The sequence below is a fragment of the Bactrocera neohumeralis genome, chromosome 2 (genome assembly GCF_024586455.1).
Source record: "Bactrocera neohumeralis isolate Rockhampton chromosome 2, APGP_CSIRO_Bneo_wtdbg2-racon-allhic-juicebox.fasta_v2, whole genome shotgun sequence".
NCBI lineage: Eukaryota > Metazoa > Arthropoda > Insecta > Diptera > Tephritidae > Bactrocera > Bactrocera neohumeralis.
The window spans coordinates 88,095,320-88,118,370 of record NC_065919.1 but is presented as its reverse complement, the minus strand read 5'-3'; the positions used below and the strand labels follow the sequence as shown (position 1 = coordinate 88,118,370).

The 23,051-nt window shown below is 36.3% G+C and overlaps 1 protein-coding gene across 1 annotated transcript; it reads left to right on the top strand.

The window, feature by feature from the left end:
• Positions 1-1,967: 1,967 nt before the first annotated feature.
• On the top strand, positions 1,968-23,010 carry LOC126761950 (myogenic-determination protein). The gene is made up of 5 exons (XM_050478395.1): positions 1,968-2,885; positions 7,809-7,931; positions 8,053-8,127; positions 19,819-19,897; positions 22,449-23,010. The coding sequence occupies exons 1-5, from the start codon at positions 2,250-2,252 to the stop codon at positions 22,790-22,792; spliced, it is 1,257 nt and encodes a 418-aa protein (XP_050334352.1). The 5' UTR covers positions 1,968-2,249; the 3' UTR covers positions 22,793-23,010.
• The last annotated feature ends 41 nt before the right edge of the window (positions 23,011-23,051 follow it).

Below are 23,051 nucleotides of genomic sequence, written 5' to 3'. Positions count from 1 at the left end.
TTTGTTTGAGCAACGATAAATAAACAAATTATTTTCAGACACGGAGATTTTCGTTGCGGTTGAGTGTCTCAATTTGAATGAGCGCGTGTGTAACGGTAAGTGTGCGGCAGACACATCCATTCGCGCATAAATATCCACCAACTTATTATTAGGAAGAAATGTATATTCTTCTAGGTAGTTGGGTGTGTGTGTGTGTGTGGGCAACACTCCCACAACTGATTGCTTTGCGCGGGCGGTGGTGGGTGCTGTTGTGAGGGGCCAGGGGCGTAGAGCCGCTATGCATCATGTTGACGGATGTTGGAGGAACGGAAACGCTGGCATTCAGTTGCCGTCGCTGGCTCCATTAAAAATGTCACATTACCTTTTTTGTTTTCTTAATTTATTCGAAGTAAAAATTATTACACAAACAACGAGAAAAAATCGAAGCAGCGGCAGCGATTGGGGCTAGGTATGTTAAGGCGTAATGCGTCAGCGATTCCACAGGTGCCCTTACAACAGGCGAAGCTCAGAGAAGTCGCTGCTTGCACAAATACACATACTTTCGAGTGCATGCTTGCCTGTGCGCCTTCTGCTCGGTCGTGAGTTATTGGAAAGAAGATTGTTGTGATGCGTGAATAAATGGCGTCGGATGGGTTTTTGTCAAAACAAATTTTGGCGGCACATTGATCAGAACTGAACGATTTATTGCATCGCTTTTTAGTTGTCGAAATGCTTGTGTGGGTCAATATAGGGTGGATTTTGGTATTATACCACTTGAAGTATTCCGGTTTATTAGTCTGCCTACCTTTCCTGATGATGATCAGCCTGTTCTGTTGAAAACAACACGCCGAGTGCAAAGAAATGGCATATTCGAACTCAAAAATGGCGCTGTCTTATAAAAATGTAAGACTGAAATATAGTGATTTGGACGAACGAATGAAAATGATATTCAGTATGAGTTGAAGTGAAGAAATATTTATAATCATAATGGGAAAATTATTTTGATTACTTTCGAAATTGACCTTTTGCATATATATTCCGCATTTTAATATGATTTGAGATGTTCATTCTTATGCCATTCTAGTTAACTAAAGTCTGACCCTTAATAAGTTCTTCTCGAACTATGTTATGAACATAAAGTCCTCATTCTCCTCGTCAATAAGAGAATTTTGCCGGTGAAATAGGTTATTACTGAAGAAGTCTCACTTCTGCTTAAAAATATAATTTCCTCATACTTTTCGATAAGTCTTCGTAAAAATGTGTTAAGGGAAATATTCTGAGAAGATTCACCTAAATAATTTATCTTTAAAATATGTGTTAGGTATCCAACATCGTATTATACCAAATGAACAGGGTTATAGTTCTTTCCAAATAAAGTTTTAGATCCAAAAAGCAAATCCCCATAATAGTCTGGCGGAACCAATGTCTTTGCATTCTACTTATTGTTTTGTTTTTGCTCTGCTTATTTCTTGATCTTCTGAATTAAATATTAAACTCTTCGACCTTCATCTAAATTGTCCACCATTTTACAAAAATTTTCATTCATTGAAATCTCATGGAAGACCACCGAGTTTCCACTCAAAATCTATGCAAATATTTAGTAAAAGACATAATATTCTTCTAAATACTTACACTCTAATTGCACACGTATAAACATCAATACGCCTTAGTATTTAGTATTTCTGAAAAAGTAGGCGTGGCCTAACTGCATTGGCTCGAATCCTACACTTTGTCATATTAGAAGATGTCTAATAACGCGGCGATTTATAAATAGATACCACTCGAAAACACTACAGCTCCTCAGCATCTTGAGTGTAGTACTCAAAAAGAAACACAAAAAAGACATCAACGCAGGGACACATGGTACAAATGTGTTTGACTACATGAAAAGACAGAGCGTCGCTCGATCTCGAGACACAACAACTCAACGCCAAGCGAATGAGAAATGAAAATTTTGAAATTTTGTCAACTAAAAGTGTCGTGGATGCCGTCGTTGTCGGAGCGAATTTGCGTATCGGAAGAACGAATTTGAAGATCGACGCGTATGAATAAGAAAAACGCGCGGGCACAAGGTGACACTGGGCCGCCGAAAGGGCTCCTACGCTTTGCCAGCAATGTTATCAAGTACTAATTAGTGTAGAATTTGTGAAAGTGTTGACTCGTGCTCTATGATAAATTGTTTAAAAAGTGCCAACAAGTATTAACCAAAAGAATTTATAGTTTTATTTATTTGAATTAAGATAAAATTTTCGAGTTTTGTTTTTATTGTAATGACGAAGTACAATTCGAGTGCAGTGCCATCAACGAACTCCAGCTCTATTTCTCTTCTAAACAAAAATAAGTGTATTTCAAATTCGGCAAACATGGAACGCATCAGCATTAAGCAGGAATTCAGCAGCTTCGCCCAACATACCGCGTTTCCACATGCGTCTGTGCTTCAGGGTCAACAACAGATATCGCTAACGCATCAGCAACGCGCAACTACCCAACATCTGCAGCAACATCAGCAGCATTGTCAGAAACAACAACATTCACACCAGCAACATTTACATACACTCTTCAGCCGTTATGGCGCCGCCGTCGGTATTGGAGTCGGTTTGAACTTTGGTGGAGACACCACCAATCGGGTAGCGGCAACTGCTTTTCTGGCGGATAACGGTCCTGCGTGTAATTATTCCATTTCGCGTGAGAGCGATAAGCCCGATTTGACACCGTCACCAATCTTTACGGATTATGATGAGAATAGTTTAAGCTCGGAAGAGCATGTTTTGGCGCCACTGGTTTGTTCATCGGCTCAGACATCGCGCCCGTGTCTGACGTGGGCCTGCAAGGCCTGCAAAAAGAAGAATGTGTCAGTGGATCGCAGAAAAGCAGCAACACTGCGGGAACGTCGCCGCTTGAGGAAGGTAAGTGCTGGATAGAGTTTTTAAGAATACTACACCTTGTAAAATAGAGACAGATGTCCTGTAACCGATGTAATTGAGGTGATAACTGTACTGTTTTCATAACATTAAAGGCGAAAATAAGTAATCTTCTGTCGACCGCTCAGAATTATCTCAGCTTTTATCTAAAAATTTAAAACTGAATTATTATTAAAAAGTTTTTAGTGATTAAAAAAAAAATAAAAAAAGAAATTCAATAACTTGGAATAAGTTATTACCTTTTATTGCGTAATTTCCCCGAGAAATCTGCGTTTCATTCCCTGCTTCCGCTGGGGGAAGTTCCAAGTGAAAAGGGAACAACAGAAATCGAGTTTTTAGAGCAAAATTCAACGAATGGAATATGTTTAAGATTGAGTTTATATTGTGGCAAGAAAGTACCCGGAAATTGTAAAAAATCACACTGAGCCAAATCGGGTGAATACGGTGGTTGAGTGTTGGTACTCATTGCATTTTTGGCTCTAAATTCGGTCACAATCCTACTCTCTTACCATCTCTCTAACATTTCCTGACGATTTAATTGTTTTTTAATAATTTCATCAGTTGAAGAGTCGAAGGTCGCCCAGAATGACCTCTCCACCGACTTTGAAGAACATTATTTGGCATTTATTTATTGAAGATTGCTGTGTGTCTTGATGGTCCAACCGTTGAGTCCAATTTTCAGTAACTCGTTCGAGCATTTCAACTAGTAATTGGCGAATCACACTCGTGATGTTTTGCTCCAAAGCTTGAAGCAGGATTGATATCATTGGTGACCAATCCACCGGCTCAAAGCGTGAAATTATCTGCTCACCGTTCTCTTAATAAATCCATTAATTGATGCAATGTGTGGGAAGTGGCCCCGTCTTGTTAAAACCAAATTTTGCCGAGATCACAAGCTTTAATTTCAGACATGAAATAGTCGGTTATCATGGCACGATAACGGTCGCTATTGACGGTAACGTTCTCTACGGCATCATTTTTGAAGAAATATGGACCGATAATTCCTCCGGCCCACTAACCACACCAAACCATTGTTTTTTTCGAATGAAATGTCAGCTCTTGTTTTTCGTCCAGAAATGTGGTAATTTTCCTTGTTTTCATACCCTTTGAGCCAAAAAAATGTGGCTCGGAAACGTCGAATCTTCTTGGAACTTTTCAAGAACCCATATAGGGAAGCTATGTCGCTTGGGAAGGTCGAGCGGTTGTAGCTCTTGCACAAGCTGTATTTTGTTCGTTTTCGATTTAAGATCTCGACGTAAAATGCGTGAAGTCGTTCCATACGTCAGTCCGGGTTGCTGCGGCTGCTATATTTTCTTCACCGCGTGCTGGACGTCGTCTATCCGGTCGAATATTATCCAGTTAAATTAAATCTGCATAACCCTTTTATTATATAATTTTCTAGAATATTTTGTTATTAATTCACAATAGAGAACCTGGGAACCATGGGAATTTGTCGAGCTAATTAAAAGCGCAAATTGTTCTGATTAGTCCAAATTTATTTAGTTAAAGCATTTAATTTAGCATAGTTCAAGACTTGTAGAGATATATGGACTTTATGTCACTGTATAAAAGCCTATAATAAACTTTCACATACGAATATGTATGTACGTCTGTGTGCTTATGTGTTTTTGTAAACGAATACACAATTTTCTAAATAGAAATCGTTGTTTTTGGGTGATAAAGTCAGCGCGACATTTAATGAAAATTTGCAGCGCATCAACTTTTCAGCACTTCATTTATTGAGCCATAACACACGCACACACACAAACGCTATATTTATGTGAATTTGAAAAATCGGCTACAATGTTGTCAAATTATTTGCGCCAGTAAAGAGATGCGCATGCCAGCCTAAGTAGTGCATTGCAATTGAGGCAATTATAGAAATGCATTAAACCGCATTGGCGGTGCTTGTCACCGCAAAGCAAACGCACACACACACATACACACGTAAACTAGCGAGGCGGGCGGCTCATGTGGGAGCACCGCAAATGAGTAAAGCTCCTGCCAGCGATTTTCCAAATGTACAGTTAAAAGTTTTACGAGTCACCACAAGAGTAATAAAATAGAGCCAACAACAACATGCGCTTTTATGAAAGTACTTACTGCGCCGAAATACCTCCACAAGTTCTCAATAAACAGTGGAGCGCGTGGAACGGAATGAACCCGTTAATTTCCATCGTTTATGAATTAATGGATTTTGCTTTCAAGCGCTGAAAACGCTGCAAACAAGCTAAAGGAAATGTAAAACAAATTGGGCAACTCGTTCGGATAAACATAAAAATACAACAAATGGTGAAGGGGGAAATTTCTCCATCATTTATGAAAGGGAGAGTTTCGGCAATAAAGCAAGAAATTATCCGAAACCTTAAATATTCCCCTCTGTGTGTAAGTGTGTGTGTGTGTAAGCGTTTGTGCATCTGTGGGAAAGGCTTTACTAATACGAAAGTGTCTTTAGTGTTGCGGCAATTATGTTAATTTTATTATTTGAATTTAATGCTTGTTTTAAGGTGAATTATGTGCGCGTTTAATTACTGTTGCAGCTACTTTGTTGTGATTTAGTGCCTCAATGTAAGGCTAGAAAGATTGGTCCCATAATTACGATGTCGCCTTATTTTCGAACGCTTAGGCGCTGAAGAAAGTAGCTCTGCTAATACAAAAATTGAATAATTTTGTTTTTGACAAATTAATTACGAGAATCTTTGTGATAATAATACTCTTGTATTTTGTAAATCTTCAGGTGCTGCTAAAACTATATGTTAAGTATCGACCCGGTTTTATCTATTTTTACCGCATACCATGAACATGCCTTATACTAAAAAATGTCCTCTGGGTTTCATAAAGTACCTCACATACAATTCCCGATATTAGATTATTAGTTATATGGGGGCAAAATTAAGTTTTCTACAAATTTTACCCATTTTAGGCACAAATATACAAATGTTATGAGTAAAAAAATGTCTCTCAATATTATTAAGATTATATTGATCGATATATGAGGTACATATATTCACTCGGAGGTTCGAAAATCTTTATATTAGGTGATAGGTGTTCAGGGAAGTATTGACCCGATTCAATTCATTTGTAGCAAAGAGTAGTAAAGTGTGTGGCACCACGCCCATCATAAAATTTTGAACCCTGCTCCATTAAAGTCTTGTAATGTCATCTCGGGGGCAGAATTTAATGTTTCTGGCGTATTTTTAATTTATTGCGCACTTAGTAGTTTTTAACAGTACCGTTATATGAGGAGTGAGCGTGGTTATCATCCGATCCATTCTCACACTGTCGGTCGAACGGTTCTTATAATATTTGCGTTAAACAAATTTGATTGTTGTATCTTTAATAGTTCAGGAGATATGTACATTAAACTTATTATTTTGAGAAAGGAACGTGCGCAGCAAGTTTTATCGAGGTATCTCAATTTTTACTCAAGTTACTGCCTGCACGGACGTTCGGACAGAGAGACAGTCACCCGAATTTCAACTTCTGGTCATCCAACGTCATCCTGATCATGATATACTTATACATAACCCTACTTATATCTACCTCACTTAGTTTTAGGTGATCCGTACCAGGTTGTTCAATAAGTTTTGTCGTTTGATAAGAAAATTAAATGATTCAAAATACACTTTATTATTTAGTATAATCTCCCTGAACATTAAAACACTTGCACCAACGATCCTCCAATTCATGATCCCATCCTTGAAGTGAGAATCCGGAAGGTCTGCAAAATAAGCTTCAACAGCCGTTATGACGTCTTCATTTGATGAAAAGCGCTTGCTACGCATAAGTTTCTTGAGTTCTGGAAACAAATGGAAGTCGCTTGGGCTCAAATCTGGTGAATACGGTGGACGCTCCAACAATTCCAACTTTAATTCATGGAATGACAATGGCTAAAGTCATTCTCTTGTGACATGGTGAATTGTCCTGATGAAAAACGATTTTTTTCTTCTGCAAACCGTTTCTTTCTTCACGATTTTTTTCCTTCAACTCGTCCAAAAGGTTGCAATAATATTCCGAATAAAGTCTCTTCCATAGTTATGAATCGACGCACAAAATCCACTTTATCCGTTTTAAAATGCTCCAAATGTTGCTGAGCGAATATGGCACCCATTGTGCACACAGCTTTCTAAAACCGAAAATTTCACCTAAAATATGGCTCACACTGCCTAATGAGATGTGTACAGCCTCTACTAAGTCTCTCTCAATCAATGGACGAACTTCCAAAGCCATATCCTGTATTTTGGCTATGATATCTGGTGTTCATGCGCTTTTTGGATGTCCTTCACGTGGATAGACTTCAAGGCTTGTACGATCACGCTTAAATTCAGCAGAGTATTATTAATTGTAATTTCACTTGACATTTCGATAATGCAAAGAAAATAATGTTAAACATTTAAACCGGCTTTAAGATACAATTTTTCAGGAATTTATAAAAGGAAATACGGATTATTTATACAAAAAAGGCAGTGCTATCCAGAAACACCTTTTACAAGGAGACATTTTTTTCGCTCGAAATATACAAATTTACCCAATGAAGTTAACCGTTGATGGAAAGACCGATATTAATGAATAATTAATGTCATAATATAAGTGTATGATAAGCTTTGTTATATTCACATAATAATCATTGTCTCCCATACTTTGGCCCTGAAGTTATGAACTAATGTTTTTTCAGCTAACCGCTCTCCAAAACCAAATTTCTTAGTCTATGCTTCTTGTAAATTACATACAGCAATGTGATATATGTATATTCTAATATCATTTTGTACATAATATTTATTTCCAAAAATTTTAGTCTGATAATATGGGCTATCAGTTACAATTCAGATCCACGTGAACTTTATACTAAAAAATTATATTTAGGCGGAGTAGCAAAAGTAGTAATTTGTGCCAATAAATTTTTTACAGGTAAATGAGGCTTTTGAGGTGCTGAAGCGACGCACGTCGACGAATCCAAACCAAAGATTACCGAAAGTTGAAATACTGCGCAATGCCATCGAGTATATTGAGAGTCTCGAAGATCTGTTGCAGGTAATGTACCATAAGCGTTGCTGTTGGGAAATCCACAATGCGACGAAGCTTTCAATGGCAATTTATTTTTAAGCAGACGAAGTTCTAAACGACCACTTTTTGTCGCTTTTTTCTATTTTAGGAATCTTCACCCACACGTTCGATCGATTGTCTTAGCGAAGGCATAAGTGGGAAAGCGTGTCAGCAGGACTATTTGGTGAGTGATATTTACTAATAAAATACATTACGAAATAAGCGAATAATAACAATAAAATGTATATGAATGACTACAATGAATTGTTATGCTTGTCGGATTATTCTAAACTTATTTATTTGTATGTTTAAATTTGAGGTCTTTTTATTTAGTGTTTACTGAATTACGATTCCTATCAGCTCATCGCCGAACTGCGAATAATGTGAAGATTTTAAGTCTTTATTGTCAGGTTGTCGTAAGTTCTGTTACTTAATTTCAGTTGACGTTGCTTTGTTCTTTATTTTGATTCTTAAAATGACGTGTGCGTGTGAGTGTTGGTGAAAACAAAAAAAATATACACAATTGTTTACTTACACGCACATTTCGCTGAAGAGCAAAGAGGCGGAGGGCCTTTGTATTGCCTGGCTTTCGTATGCCTGAGTATAGAATGAGTGGGGAAATAATTGATAGACTGTCACCACAAATATTCCTTCAATTTACAATACTGACATGCAGATGAATAGTTGAATAGATGATACACGTTGATCTTTTAAGCAAAAAATAGTTAATTATGACTTTTTATAATACTTGGTGGGATGAGATTGGATGACGAGTATCTTCAGTGTTTTAAGGGGTTACATGGGTTTCCTAACAGGCCTTTTAAAACAAATTTTTTCTCATATAAAAAATGAATTACTTTATAAGAATTTTTTGATGCTACAAACAAACACTATTTACAAAGCAATTCTGAAATTTTTGGAAAAAAAATATTTTAAACCCGGCCATTGCAACGCTATTTTCGGTGACCCCTCGGAAAAAAGATGCGCTCGCGTTGGCAGGACAACTCCTTACAAGATCATCTAAAGTGAAAAAATACTTGTTTTAGTTACAACTTTAACTTAGAACTTGTATGAAGGAAAAAAACCTGAAAATTGAATTTTTGGCAGATATTTTTCAAAAAAATTAAAACTTCAGTGAAAATTTCTCAAAATCTTTTTCAAATAATTGTAATGGGAAAAATCATTCGTCCAAGTCTTTAAGAATTGTATCCCAAAGACCTGTGTAAAATTTCATGAAGATCGGTTGAGTAGTTCTCGAGAAATCGTGCCAACCGACTTCGAGAACACAGTTTCGAGAAAAGCGCGTTTAAAGATGGCGCACTTAGTCTGGCTAGCCTCGAACGCACAAGTTTTGAACTTGAGAATATTCTGGAAGTCTTTAATAATCGGCAATTCATTTTGAAAAATTTTGGATCCCGTGGCGGATCTCTAGAAGGATTTCTGAAAAAAGTTTCTGGCGTTGAGGAAGATTTTTCTTATAAAATGATCTCAAATCGACTATATCTCAGTATCGAATCTGGTTGCATTATTTCGAGAAAAACCCCTTAATCGATGTTCAATACTAGAGAAATACCATATTGATCAAATTTTTTTATTTATACAGACCATTCAGCCATTCAGCTGATCATATTGCATCAAAAAGAAAACTGCAATCAGGCGATAAACTGACGTTTGAAGATGACTAAAATTTATGAAAATAGACTCAAAATTATAAACGCTTTCTTTTTTAATTAAATGCTTTATGTTTTGCGAAACAAACGCATTTATCAAACATTTCGGCTGCATTAACAATAAACAAGCCAGGAATGCATAAATAAATAATATCTATACATTATATGTGAAAGTGTGTGTATGTATGTGAGAGCATATAATCTTTTTTCTAGCTTTTCCGCCAAATTTTCTCGTGTCAATGCGGAAAAGCAAACAATTTGTTTTGCTGCCGCCCATTTGGACTCCCGACACACCCGACATCTCCCTCGCCTCTCCCTCATCGTACAAGTATTTAAACATCCAGCAATTGGAAAATATTTATGTTTACGCTGACGTTCACATTTAATAATCGTCGTGTCGCCTATTTATGAATTCGATATTTTTTGTTTGCATTTAACTATGAATTATTTCTGTGCCAGATATCGGGACATTCAAACGCCTATACATACAAACACACTATACTAATAATAATGTACATATGCTTATAAATATATTTGTATGAAGATATGAAGGCATTTCTGTGACAGTGCAAGGCGCACACGCACGTCTGGGGAAAGCACGAAGCGCTCGTCTTGCCAGCGTTTGCATTGAGCATACCATACGCCTGGGCGGTCCGCGCTTGTTCTTTTCGCTTGTTACAATTGTTGGCACCTTATTTATTGCTCAACTTCAATGATTGCTTATTTCGGCTAGAAATCAATGGCTGTGTGAATACTTTTCAAATATTGATATTTAAGAATGTATTTCTTTGATATTTCTTATTTTCTCTTAATCTCTTTATTTGTAGTCTATTGATTTGCGATCACACACAAACTTACCAATGTATGTTAAGTAGCGAAAATATTCCATATTTCGGATATCTATCGAAACAGATTAATACAAGTACCTCAATTTAGGATGAGTTGATCACGTAATATCAACTTCAAATCGAGCTTACGTCGCAAAAGTTGAGAGGTTAAAGTATAAAGCCCGATTTTATCTATTTTCGGCATTATTCCACGTTATTAAGAGAAACCGATGCTTCATGAGTTTCTTTAAGGCAAATAAAGTCAACTAGATATTTGAAAATCCTGATGTTAGTTATATTGGGTCTAGGTCAAGTTTTCACCCCAGTTCAGACGCTAGGATGCACCGATATTAGAAAAACACGCTCTCTTATTCTCATTGAGATATGTAACTCACTGTTGCGGATATATGCGAAATAAAGTCACGGAAGCTCAAGCCTCTTTCTATTAGTTACATATATGGGTGCTAAAGAATTAAGGTGCCTGCAGAGTGGATGCTGACAGCTCAACCGAAAGCAAAGCTGATGAATGCGAGAAAACAGTATTGAAGCGTTTTTTGGCTCTGCTCCACACTAAAATGGCCCATATGTATTCAAATAAAATTTGCTGATAACGTCTTAAATCTTTATGTAAATGGTGTTATTTGCAAAATCTATTCCGTTTTGCATTTATCGATGTTTTCGATATTGTTTTTTAATATTTAGCACAGAGCTGGAACCGTCCATGTCTTCTCTTTTCACTTGCTTAAGCTTAAATAAAATGACCAAATTAAATACCAAATATGTACGAGAATAATAGCAAGGTACGCGCAGAATTCAGTTCGTTTGCTTATGTTTGGGTTTTCAATTGGAGACTGGTGCGAAGAACACAAGTATTTGGGTGTGATAAATAATTTTGTTTTCGCTAGTCGTATATCTTTCGCGCGTTAAGGATGAAAAAAATTTTGCGGTGTTTTCGTCCTTAACGAGTCCTTTTAGTATTGCAGTTATATTAGTTAGATTGTTCGACGCTATAATTTTTGTTGCTTTTAATTCTAATTTGAAACGACGGTCAAATACAGATTGTAAAGAAGATTGGAAATAGAAGTAAAGTCCTCTCTCAGCCATCTCATTTGCCAATCGAATTATCTGTGATATTTCCCTTTAGTTTTAGGGATCATAAAAAATAATTACTGCCCGAACTAATGTCAATCTTAGACAAAGCTTACGAACTTATGGAATATTCTATTCTCCCTTGACTCAAAAGGTTTTTATTTAACGACATGACACTGTTTTCAGTCTGGAACAAATTTCTACAGATTTATGTTTTAGCAGTAGCCATTACCTTTATATAAAAGAATTTTATTAGAAATTTCAATATTTCAAAAGCTTTAAATTAACAAGAAAAAACGTTAACTTCGGCTGCACCGAAGCTAATTTACCCTTCACAAGTGCATTTCTTTTAGTAACTATGTGTTCAGTTAGTAATCCGATCTGAACAATTTTTTCGCATTGTTGCCTTATAATGGTGAAGATACATATAAATGTATTCCGATCTTCAGAACAATTTTTTCTTACCAATTTCTTCGGAGATTACATTGTTGCTTTAGAAAAAATCTAAACCAAATTTGGTGAAGATACATTGTCAAATGTGAAAGTTTTCCATACAAGAACTTGATTCCGATCGTTCAGTTTATATGTCAGCTATATGTTATAGTGGTCCGATATCGGCCGTTCCGACAAATGAGCAGCTTCTTGAAGAGAAAATTACGTTTGCAAAATTTCAAAAGGATATCTTAAAAACTGAGGGACTAGTTCGTATATATACAGACGGACGGACGGACGAACGGACAGACAGACAGACGGGCATGGTTAAATCGACTCAGCTCAACATACTGATCATTTATATATGTACATATATATTTATAGGGTCTCCGACGCTTCTTTCTGGGTGTTACAAACATCGTGACAAACTTAATATACCCTGTTCAGGGTATAAAAATACGTCTCACCCCTTTTAATCACGAAGTCCCTTAAACATGTAAGCATTATTCCTTGCCTATGAAAGTCACTGAAAATTGTAATATCTCATTCCTATGCAACGATTTAACCCTTGAACACTTGAATTATTATGGAAGCATATTTTAAGGCGTTTATTTCTCGATTTACTTACGCAAGCAAGCGTTTCTACCTTTTGGAGCCGAGTTCACGCTTTTCTGCATACATTTGTATACATGTGTATGTGTATGTCTCACTCCCCTTTGATGGCATGCGAATGGAGTGCCCATAAAGCATAAAAATTTGTGACAAAAATGCGTTGCCGTAAATTAATTTTAACAAATTCAAATGGTTCAAAATAATTTTACTACATCGCACAGAGCGACCTGAATGAATGCACGGCAAATGGGCTGTGTCGCGTGCTACGCACACTATGTGTAAATGTATGTATGTAGTTTCATTTGGGAGGCCAAAAGATAGGCGCGAAGGTACATTAGTGTGTCGGAATTCATAGAATGCGCTTTGGGTTGTTTGATTGCGGCAAACAGTTGAGCGCCCGACAGCATATCGATGATATCAACGCGCCGCATAGCGTCGCCTGTCGGCAATCATTAACGCACTCGTACATAGTGCATGTGTATTTGTGCGTGGCTGCTCGCTCGCTGCAACGGTGAGGAGACAATGCCGAAACGGGGGCGTGTTGGGCGACTGTGTTAATGACAAATTGCACAGGAAAAACATGACACCGAAAATGGAAATGTAACTGTGCATGGGACATTGCGAGCGCCTTGGGCTTTTCACAACAAGCAAACTCAACGCATGTTTCCTACGTGCCGATGCCTATTCTGACTTGCCGCATGCGCTCGTGTACAATCGTGTGCTTGTAAGTAGTTGCGCTCTTAGACGCCGACGACTTCATTGATCGAGCAGTTGCACGACGGCATTTACACTCTGACGATTTGACAGCTGAACAAATCGTTTGCAATTAAAACATGTTGCTAATTCTGAAGAAAGTAAGAGTCGCACACACAGCAGCTATTTTCGGGCGGCAAAGTGCAGTTCACACCTTTTCCAACTTAAGCTTTTACAAATTACATTTGAGTGATAATTTTTCAATGTTGACTGCACTTAAAAAACAACAGCAAGGAATACATGTTAAGTAACGGCACCAAAAGTAAAAAAAAAACGGGAACTTTACCTACAAAGCAGCACAAGATTGCCTCACTCGTGTGTAAAAACTAGAAGAAATTTCCACTACAATGAAATCAGCAGCAAATGAATGCTTGAGCGATTGCTGGCTCTCCATGAATTCGCTCGCTAACGACAGCCCGTGGTCCCGTGCCGCATATGACTTCCTATGCGTTGCCAAAGTGGATGTTGGTGTTCAGATTAGAAAATGTACAAATTCGCTAATTTACCATAAAACGTTTGATTCCGCGTGCAAATACTGGGAGGGTGAAACACTAATGAAACCGAAGGGGTCCACGCATTTGGATTCATATACGAGTGTAATGGTTTCGGTTTTATGATTTTGATTGAATTTTGGCATATCGCCAGAGTGAAATGCATTCTGCAACGAAGCATTCATTTGGGGTCGTCCAAATTACTTAAGGATTTAGATTTTCATTTATGGAATTATGAGCTATAATGTATTTCTTGCATTGAATTTAAATTTTGAAAGCAATTTCAATGGTTTTGCTGATACTAATTTGAGATTTTTAAGTGCAAGGATTTGGTACATGATTGAGTTTGAGTATCTAGAATTTGGAAAGCATTTCATAAATATAAAAAACTAACAGTAGTATATTTATAAGTCGCGCTAATATCAGCGTTAGATGCTTCGATCCACTTCTTTTCTTATTTATGAAGTGCAATTGTACCCATTCGGGTAGCGAAGAGTCATATTGATTGCCTTCGAACGACTGATCGATTTTATGATTGGTCTATTTTCATGACAGAAATACGTTCAAGCTTTGCCTTGAGTAGAGTCGCCAACTGGCAGCAAACTCTACTTTCAGGTTTTTTGTCGCAAGATTAGATGCCAAATACCACCTCAACATCACTGCCTGTATAACTATCTCTCCCTCTCTCTGTATTTGTTTATGGTACTCGCAAGTGATCTGTAGTCCTTCAGTTTTGAGTTATTGATATCACAAAGAAGCTGCTGATTTGTTGGAACCATTGTATTGGCTCATTATAGAATATAGCTGACATACAAACTGACCGATCAAAATTAAATTGTTGTATGGGAAACTTTTTTGATTGACAAATTAGCTCTAATTTCTGAACAAATTTTTCAGACCTTACAACTATAGCTATTGTGTGCAACAAACAGACTGAACAGATCGCACTTATTGTATGAGAAACTTTTTTACTTAAAAAATTATATAAAATTATTGCCCAAGGAAACATTACAGATTGTAATAAGATCTAGTTATGCTTCCGCGTAAGCAGTTGCAGTCGTAGAACTATACCAAATTTCTACTCTTACGTTCCCGCCGCGCACTCGGGAAACGTCAGTAACCCTTGTGTAAGATGCGAAAGCCAACTCGTGTGGAGCCTTGGGTCACGGCTAAAAGAGAGGAAGCTTCAGGAGAGCCATTCCGACATATTCGGTTAAAGTGTTCGTTGAAGTCTAATTGCAGCGTCTGTTCACCAGAGGTTCGGCTGTGTAGCTATATAAATGTGTATAAAGCTTTATATGGCTCATTCCGCGAGGTTGTGTGCTGAGTTTGGGACCCGCCACGTAGAACCCACTCCCAATGCTAAGGAACAACAGCAATTCGTGGTGGGAGAAAGACTCAGTCGTCGAGTCGTGGCGTTCATCTCGGTGGATGAGCGTCTAGCCAAAATCCGCATCACAGCAAAAAATTTCAAAATAACACTAATTTGACAACTGCCTTCGCCAAGATGTAAAAATGCGCTTGTGAACTTTAACGCTAGGTTGGGCAGAGAAGGCATCTTTGTTGCATCAGTCGGAAAATTCAACCCCCTTGGCGAAACCTCTCCAAATAGGTTGAGACTGATCGACTTCGCAGGGGCCCGAAATATGGTTGTCCGTAGTACTAGTTCCTGCACAAGAAAATTCATCAAGCTACCTGGCTGTCTCCGGATCGAAAAGTTCGTAACCAGTTCAATCATGTTGTTATAGATGGACGACACGTTTTCAGTGAATCACTATCAGGTTTCGGATCGGACTAATGCAGAATCTAGTTGCCATATAAACTCACCGATCAAAATCAAGAATTTGTATAGAAAACTTTTTTTTAGACTGTATTATTTGTATATCTTCATGAAAATTGACATTTTGAATTGATTTCTGTTTTATATTACTATTACGCTGTTTGTATTTGAGTTCGAAAAAATAATTAAAATTCAAAAGTCGTGAAATAAGTACGCGAAAGCATAGTAGGTTTGTCCTTAGGGCATGAGGATTTTATCAATGACGATGTGAAATTCCAAAGAAAAAATGGAAGAGCTGCGCTTAGTTCATCTCTTGTACATTTCTTCGTTGTCATTAAATAAATGACATCCCAATAATCCTTCCGAGGCATATTTAAATTTATATCAACCAACTTTGTCGAACATACCCATCTTAAATAAGAAATTAAATATTAATCATGCGTCTGTAAACTAAGGAAGTTAAGCGCACGATAACACTGACAGAAAGCCCAACATGATGAATGGTTTTATAAAAGTCCATTTGTAAATTCATTGAAGAATTTGGAAAAACAAAAACACATAAAAGAAAAAGTGCGTTCTGAAAAAGTCCGAACCACATGTGCAGCCATGCGATCCTTTAATGTGCGCGAACGCAGCTCCAAGCTGTTAATGCACTTGTTGAGCGGCTGCATGTGCCCTCACACATACCCACATACCGCATATATGCGCTATTTGTGCCTGTGAACATTTACGGCAGCACTAAAAAAGTCACTTGTGCATTATAATGCAATTAAAGCATCTGCGACAGTATAAATATCCGCATGTGGCAGCGGGATTATGTAAGTCAACTCGCAGCGGCGTCTATATAGCCGGGTGTAGCCAGCAGTGGGGCTTACAAAGTGCACACATATTCGCTGCAATAAAAAGTAGCCGGAGAGCCGGTAGACGTGTGTGCTTGGGGTTGCGGCTCCAGCACTCAAGCCGCGAACCACCCAGAATTCATAGACAACATTTCAATGGCGCAGATTTATGGTCGCCGGAAAGAGCACTTTGTCTCGAATTTACACAAATAGGACTCGTACACAATGAAATGCCAAAAATAGAGTTTAGTTTATCATTTTATGCATAGATCTCCATTCTCACTTTATGAAAGTGCGTAAATCTATTTAGCTGATGCCTCTATATGCAAATATACAACCCTATATACATACTTATAGTATAAGAACGCGCAGCAAGTCGTGCGAATGTTTATGCGGTTGTCATATCGTCTGGGTATGCCAAAGTTCTTCAGCGCAAAGCGTGCAGAAATTAAGCCAAATTATTTTAATTACTAATAAGTGCAGTGCATATGATACACAAGCCGCACAGTACACTTCGGAATTGAAAACTTTGGGTAAATCAAATGGATGAAAACAATTCGCCTGTTTTTCTCATAGCAGTTCTCCCATAAAGTGATTGTGTTGGTCTGGTAGATAATTGATGATTGATTCCCTCCAATCTTTTCACACATTCTGACCAATTCAGAAATACTGATAAGCCGACATTTGTAAAGTTAAGAAAACAAATGTATAAAAAGAAAAAAACCCCTGTAAATATTTGTATGTCTACAAGCTATACGATGACTCAAAAATTTAAATATTATCAGTGATAAAATATGTAGAAAAAGTACCCATGTTATTGTTGTAGATTTCAATCAGTTCTTTCAGTGTTGGCCGAGCTCTTCACCAGAACACGCGAATAAGAAACGATTCAGTAAACTTATCATTTATTCTTCTTTCAAAAAATTGCGTCTGTTAAGAGTACACATTGCCATTTTATGCATAGAACTTATGGAAAACCTTACAACGTATGACTCAAAAACTTTAGGGGACAACAATTTGTTTACTGCTTTGTTACCGGGGCTTCCTCGGTTAAAAAACGGCTTTTTTCAACAATTTTTTTCTGATATAAAAAATGAAATATTTTATCAGATTTTTTATTGTTACAAACATACATTATAAACAAAGAAATTCTGAAATTTTTAGAAAAAAATATTTTAAACTCGGCCATTTCGACGCCGTTCCGGTGGAAAAAGATGCGCCCGCGTTGGCAGGATAACTCCTTACAGGATCATCTAAAGTGAAAGAATACGTATTTTAGTTAAGGGGGTATTCTAGTCTAGAAATGCTATTTAACGGCATTTTTTAAAGTCCAATAAAAAAAAAAACTAAGAACATTTTTACTATCCAATTTTTTATCAGATATTTATTGATATTTTAAGAATACAAAAAAAAAAAAAAAAAAAAAATTGTGATAATTTGATTAATTGCGGCGTGGTGGCGGGGGTTGAAAATAAGGGTGCGCCCTTCCTGACACGATTCCAATACTTTGGGTGATCTGAAAAAAAAAAAAAAATTTTAATCAGTACAAATGCCGCTATCGTCTGAACTAGGATAAATAAAAAAAAAATTTTCAGTAAATGGCGACTGTTTGAATTTTTTGCCCGTTTTTTGGCAAAGATCAAAATTTTTTTAAAAATAGTAAAAATCAAAATTTTTTAATAATCCTAGTTCCAACCTTAGAGAGATATATAAAGAAGGTCCACACCAAATTTCAATTTAATCGGTTCATTAGAACTTGAGAAATCATGTCAGAAGTGTTGAAAATAGTAGTTTCGAGAAAAACGCGATTAAAGATTTTCATGCGGCAGAGCCGGTTTGCACGCTGCGTCACTAAAATAGCTATAAGTCGGTAACTAATAGGAATTTTAAAAATTCCTTTGAGGAATATATTCTCAAAGGTCCAGTCTTTAAGAATATGCAAAAAAAAATCGATTTTTTCAAAATTCTAGACTAGAATACCCCCTTAAAACCTTAACTTATAACTTGTACGAAGGAAAAAAGCTGAAAATTGGATTTTTGGCAGACATTTTTACAAAAAAATTAAAATTTCACGGAAAATTTCGCGACATTTTTTACAAATAGCTGTAATGGAAAAAAATCCTGCGTCAAAAACTTTGAGAATTGAATCTCAAAGATCTGTGTAAAATTTCGTGAAGAACGAATGAGTAGTTCTCGAGAAATCTTGCCAACCGACTTCAAAAACACAGTTTCGAGAAAAACGCATATAAAGACGGCGAACTTAGCCTTGCCAGCCTCGAGCGCACAAGTTCTCAAGGCTGTTGCTCAGAAACTATTACTCGGATCAACTTGAAAGTTTTGGACAATAATCTAGAGTTGTTGTAGAATTTAATATGACAATAAAAAAAAAGATTTTTGGAAACCTGTAAACCCATGTACCCCTTAACCAAATATTATACAATAACTACAATAACTGTGTCTTTCTTTCCCTGATTTTAAGCGATTTTGGTGTTCGTTAAGCCCATTGCTAATGCACTCTAAAGTACAGCTTACGAGGATTACTCTCTAAACTCCAAAAAAATTCACTTGTTTCATATATAAGTATATGTATGTTCGTAGTGGGTATAATATGCTGGTGGAAATCGGTTGTGTGTCACCAAAAAACTAAAATAACTTTCTTAGCCACGCATTAAATACTTTTTGTTTTCATTATTCTCAGCTCTTATACTAATTATTGAATTAGAATGCTTATTTTTCGGTTCCCCTAATTACGCTTGTTGCAACCGTCTAAACAATGGCAACAATTTGCAAGTTGTTCGTGTCAGTCTGATGGGTGTCTGTGCTCCCTTGGACTCGCGATCTCGCCGGTTCAACATAATTAGCCTTTGAGGTTCATTGCATTTTAATTGCTTTAATGCAAATTGTTGTTGTTAGTGCTGCTATAGACCGAAAAAGGGTGGCACTAGGAGCTGCTGCATGTTTGCTGCAACGCTACTTGTTATGTATTTACGTATGTATGTATATATCACAAAACAATTCGCGCAATGACAACAATTTGTGCACATTGTTGCCAACCCAATCATTAGGCCATGTTTCCTAATGACAACAACACAGACGCCTAAACTTTTGACGTTGTCATTTGCATTGTCACTCGCCGACAAAAACGCAGACAAAATCGTAGAGGCAAACGTTCGTGCAGTGCTATGTAGATTTAGCTAATAGAAAGTTATGTGCCACTAGGGCTGGCGTTCGAGATCTATGGGTTATAGGCTTAAATATAGACTTAGTAATTTTATATATGTAAATATGTTTATACTACGCCAAAAAGTGAGAAGAAGAAGTATGTTTACCTAAAAAAATCACTAATGTTTTATATTGACTGTTTTCTCTTTTCTATTTGCAGAACTCGTATTCAGGTGCGTATTTGCGACAGAAGTTAAATTTTTTCCACAATGATTTGGACAGATTCGGCATTTTCACAGGTATTAATTATGTATGGTCTATAAAACGGCAAATGCCTTCACTCTTTTGTTTATATGCAAAAATAGAAAAGCAATCATATATCCTAAAATTAAAATTTAGTTTTAACAAAAAAACGTTAACTTCGGTTGCAAAGCTAAATACCTTCACAGGTGCATTTCTGTTAAACTATGTGTTCAGTTTGTATGGAAGCTATATGCTATAGTAATCCGTTCTAAACAAGTTTTTTAGAGATTACATTGTTGCCTTAGAAAATAACATATATCAAGTTTCGTGAATATATCTTGTCAAATGTGAAAGTTGATACAAGAACTTGATTCCGATCGTTCAGTTTGTATGGTAGCTATTTAGTTAACCGATCTGAAATTAATCTGTATTTCGTGAATATATCTTGACAAATGTGAAAGTTCCCTACAAGAACTTGATTCCGATCGTTCAGTTTGTATGGCAGCATATGTTATAGTGGCCCGATATCGGCCGTTCCGACAAATGAGCAGCTTCTTGAAGAGAAAATATTTTGCAAAATTTCAAAACGATATCTTAAAAACTAGAAATTCGTATATATTTAAATCGACTCAGCTCGACATACTGATCATTTATATATATACTTTATAGGGTCTCCGACGATTCGTTCTGGGTGTTACAAACTTCGTGACAAACTTAATATACCCTGTTCAGGGTAAAAATACAAACTTAAAAAAAAAGCGACAGTGGATTTGCGCCTGATGCTGATAAAATCTGATTGACCATTATTTTATGACTTCAAAGTTCAACAAGATTGCACTAAGTTTTAACATTTTGCGGTATTTTACTACAGTTCACATTTTATGGTAGCACTTGATTGATGATAGGGTCGGAAATGCCTTTTAACCCTTGAAATTTCTATAGCAATAGATTCAAGTTTTCGTAGAGAACCTTTTGTATTTGTCAACGGCATTATAGCTGCGGTCGGTATCCGAAGTTAACGTTCTTTCTTGTCTTTTTTTTTTATATTGAATAAGCTTCAACTCTATCAAAAAATATTGTTGAGTTATGATAAACTATGCTTTGGCATAATTTTTGAAAAAGGAGATATAAATATATTAGATATTGTCTGGGGTTTTGATGGAGAGTGTATCCAGCTTAACAGTTATCTTTAGTGAACAAAAAATTTCGAATTTAAAATATTTTTGAATTTATTGACTAGTAACTACGAGTTGTCTCACCCTGTACTAGACTCGGTGATTTTTTTCTATTTTATTTCACTAAAAAATTTGTCATTGATTTTAGATAAGGCACAACAGGTGTTACGATCGAGGCGAAAGTAAAATACCTCTCTACATATATGTATGTATATATGTTTACTTATCGGTTAAATTACACTTTGTTGCCATTGGAAGTAAATGCAAATACACCTAAAACACTGATAAATTTATGGGTGTCATTGGCATTAATAACTGTAGAGATATAGTGAATCAAGTATTCGTAACTGATGATGATGAGAAGCGAATTTCAAAGCATAATATTAGTGGTTGAAAGAACTGATCAGAGAATGATTATATAAAGTTTTGCAAAGTAGTTGTGGTTTTTGAATATATGGCATAATATACAGAAGAAGTTAACAACTGAAGAAATTAAAAAAAAGACACAAAGAACTGAGGATATTTCTGATCAGAAAATGATTATATAAAATTTTAGAATTTCAATTCAACATTTCAATAATGCAACTCAAGAGTTCTTTTTTGTTGAGTCCTTTTTTATTTTTCATTGCAACATTTTTTATTTAGGGGGGTACCTCAGATAAAAAACAGTCCTTTTTCAATAATTCTTTTGTCATATAAAAAATGAAATATTTTATTAAAATTTTTTATTGCTCAAAACTTAAACAATTATCAAAGAAACTCTGAAATTTTTGAAAAAAAAAATACTTTAAACCCGGACATTTCGACGCTATTTTCGATAACCTCTCGGAAAAAAATGCGCTCGAGTTAACAGGATAATTCCTTACAGGATTATCTCAAGCGAAAAATTACGTGTTTTAGTTAAAACCTTAACTCAGAACTTGGACCAAGGAAAAAACTGAAAATTGAATTTTTTACAAAAAAAAAAATGAATCTTGCGATATTTTTTTCAAATTGGTGTAATCGAAAAAAAATCCTTTGTTCAAGTCTTTAAAATTGTATCTCAACGACCTGTGTAAAATTTCATGAATATCGGTTGAGTAGTTCTTGAGAAATCTTGCCAACCGACTTCAAAAACACAGTTTCGAGAAAAACGCGTTTAAAGGCGGCGCACTTAGCCTATAGCCTCGAGCGCATAGGTTCTCAACGTTGTATCTCCGAAACTATTACTCGGATCAACTTGAAGTTTTAGGGCAATGTACTAGAGATGTTGTAGGATTTAATAAGATAATAAAACAAACGATTTTTGAAACCCGTAAACCCATGTAACCCGTTAAGGGAGGATACTATATTTAAGGGGACCGTATTTTATACGCAAATATATGTCGACATTTAATTGAGTTTGTTTATTGTGTTGGATATTTTTCAAATCATTATTAAAATTCTTTTACAGAATTCGATTCGTCGGCCGCGAATGGTTCCAGTTTGGATTGCCTGAATTTGATTGTGCAGAATATCAGTCGAACTACAACGCAAAACACGTCAACAGCGGTGACGGGAAACCACAAAAGCAATAATAATCTGCCCAACAACAACATATGCAAAACGAGTAGCGGCAGCAGTGGGGTTAGCAGTTGCGCCAGCTTAAGTGCAGGCAGCAACAACAATACACATAATGCCCCACACAATGTGCCAGTGACGCCCTCACCATCAGCAGCAAGTATTAACAGCAATATATCGCAAAGCTCATCGCAGTCATCGCTCAATGCGACCTTTAAGCAAAAGTGCACAACGTGAAATTGAATTAAATGATTAATTATTTTGAAAGGGCTATATTTACTTAGACAGTAAAATCTGATTAGCATGTGCGTGTGTATGTAGTATCATAAAATGACTCATGCACAGTTTTACAGCGTTTGCTTAACAAAAAACTAGTAAAGGATACAGCGGTTATACAGAAGTATAAATATAATATTTTAATATTACAATTAAGGCCAAAGAACAGTTAGTTATTTACAGTTAATATAAAAATTCAGTTGTCGGTTTTTTAATTTAT

What these genes read in the sequence shown, in the direction of transcription:
- LOC126761950 (XM_050478395.1), top strand. Translation starts at nt 2,250, where the DNA reads ATGACGAAGTACAATTCGAGTGCAGTGCCATCAACGAACTCCAGCTCT. An exon ending in CGTGTCAGCAGGACTATTTG is followed by an intron (nt 8,128 to 19,818) that starts GTGAGTGATATT and finishes TTCTATTTGCAG; the next exon opens with AACTCGTATTCAGGTGCGTA. An exon ending in CAGATTCGGCATTTTCACAG is followed by an intron (nt 19,898 to 22,448) that starts GTATTAATTATG and finishes ATTCTTTTACAG; the next exon opens with AATTCGATTCGTCGGCCGCG.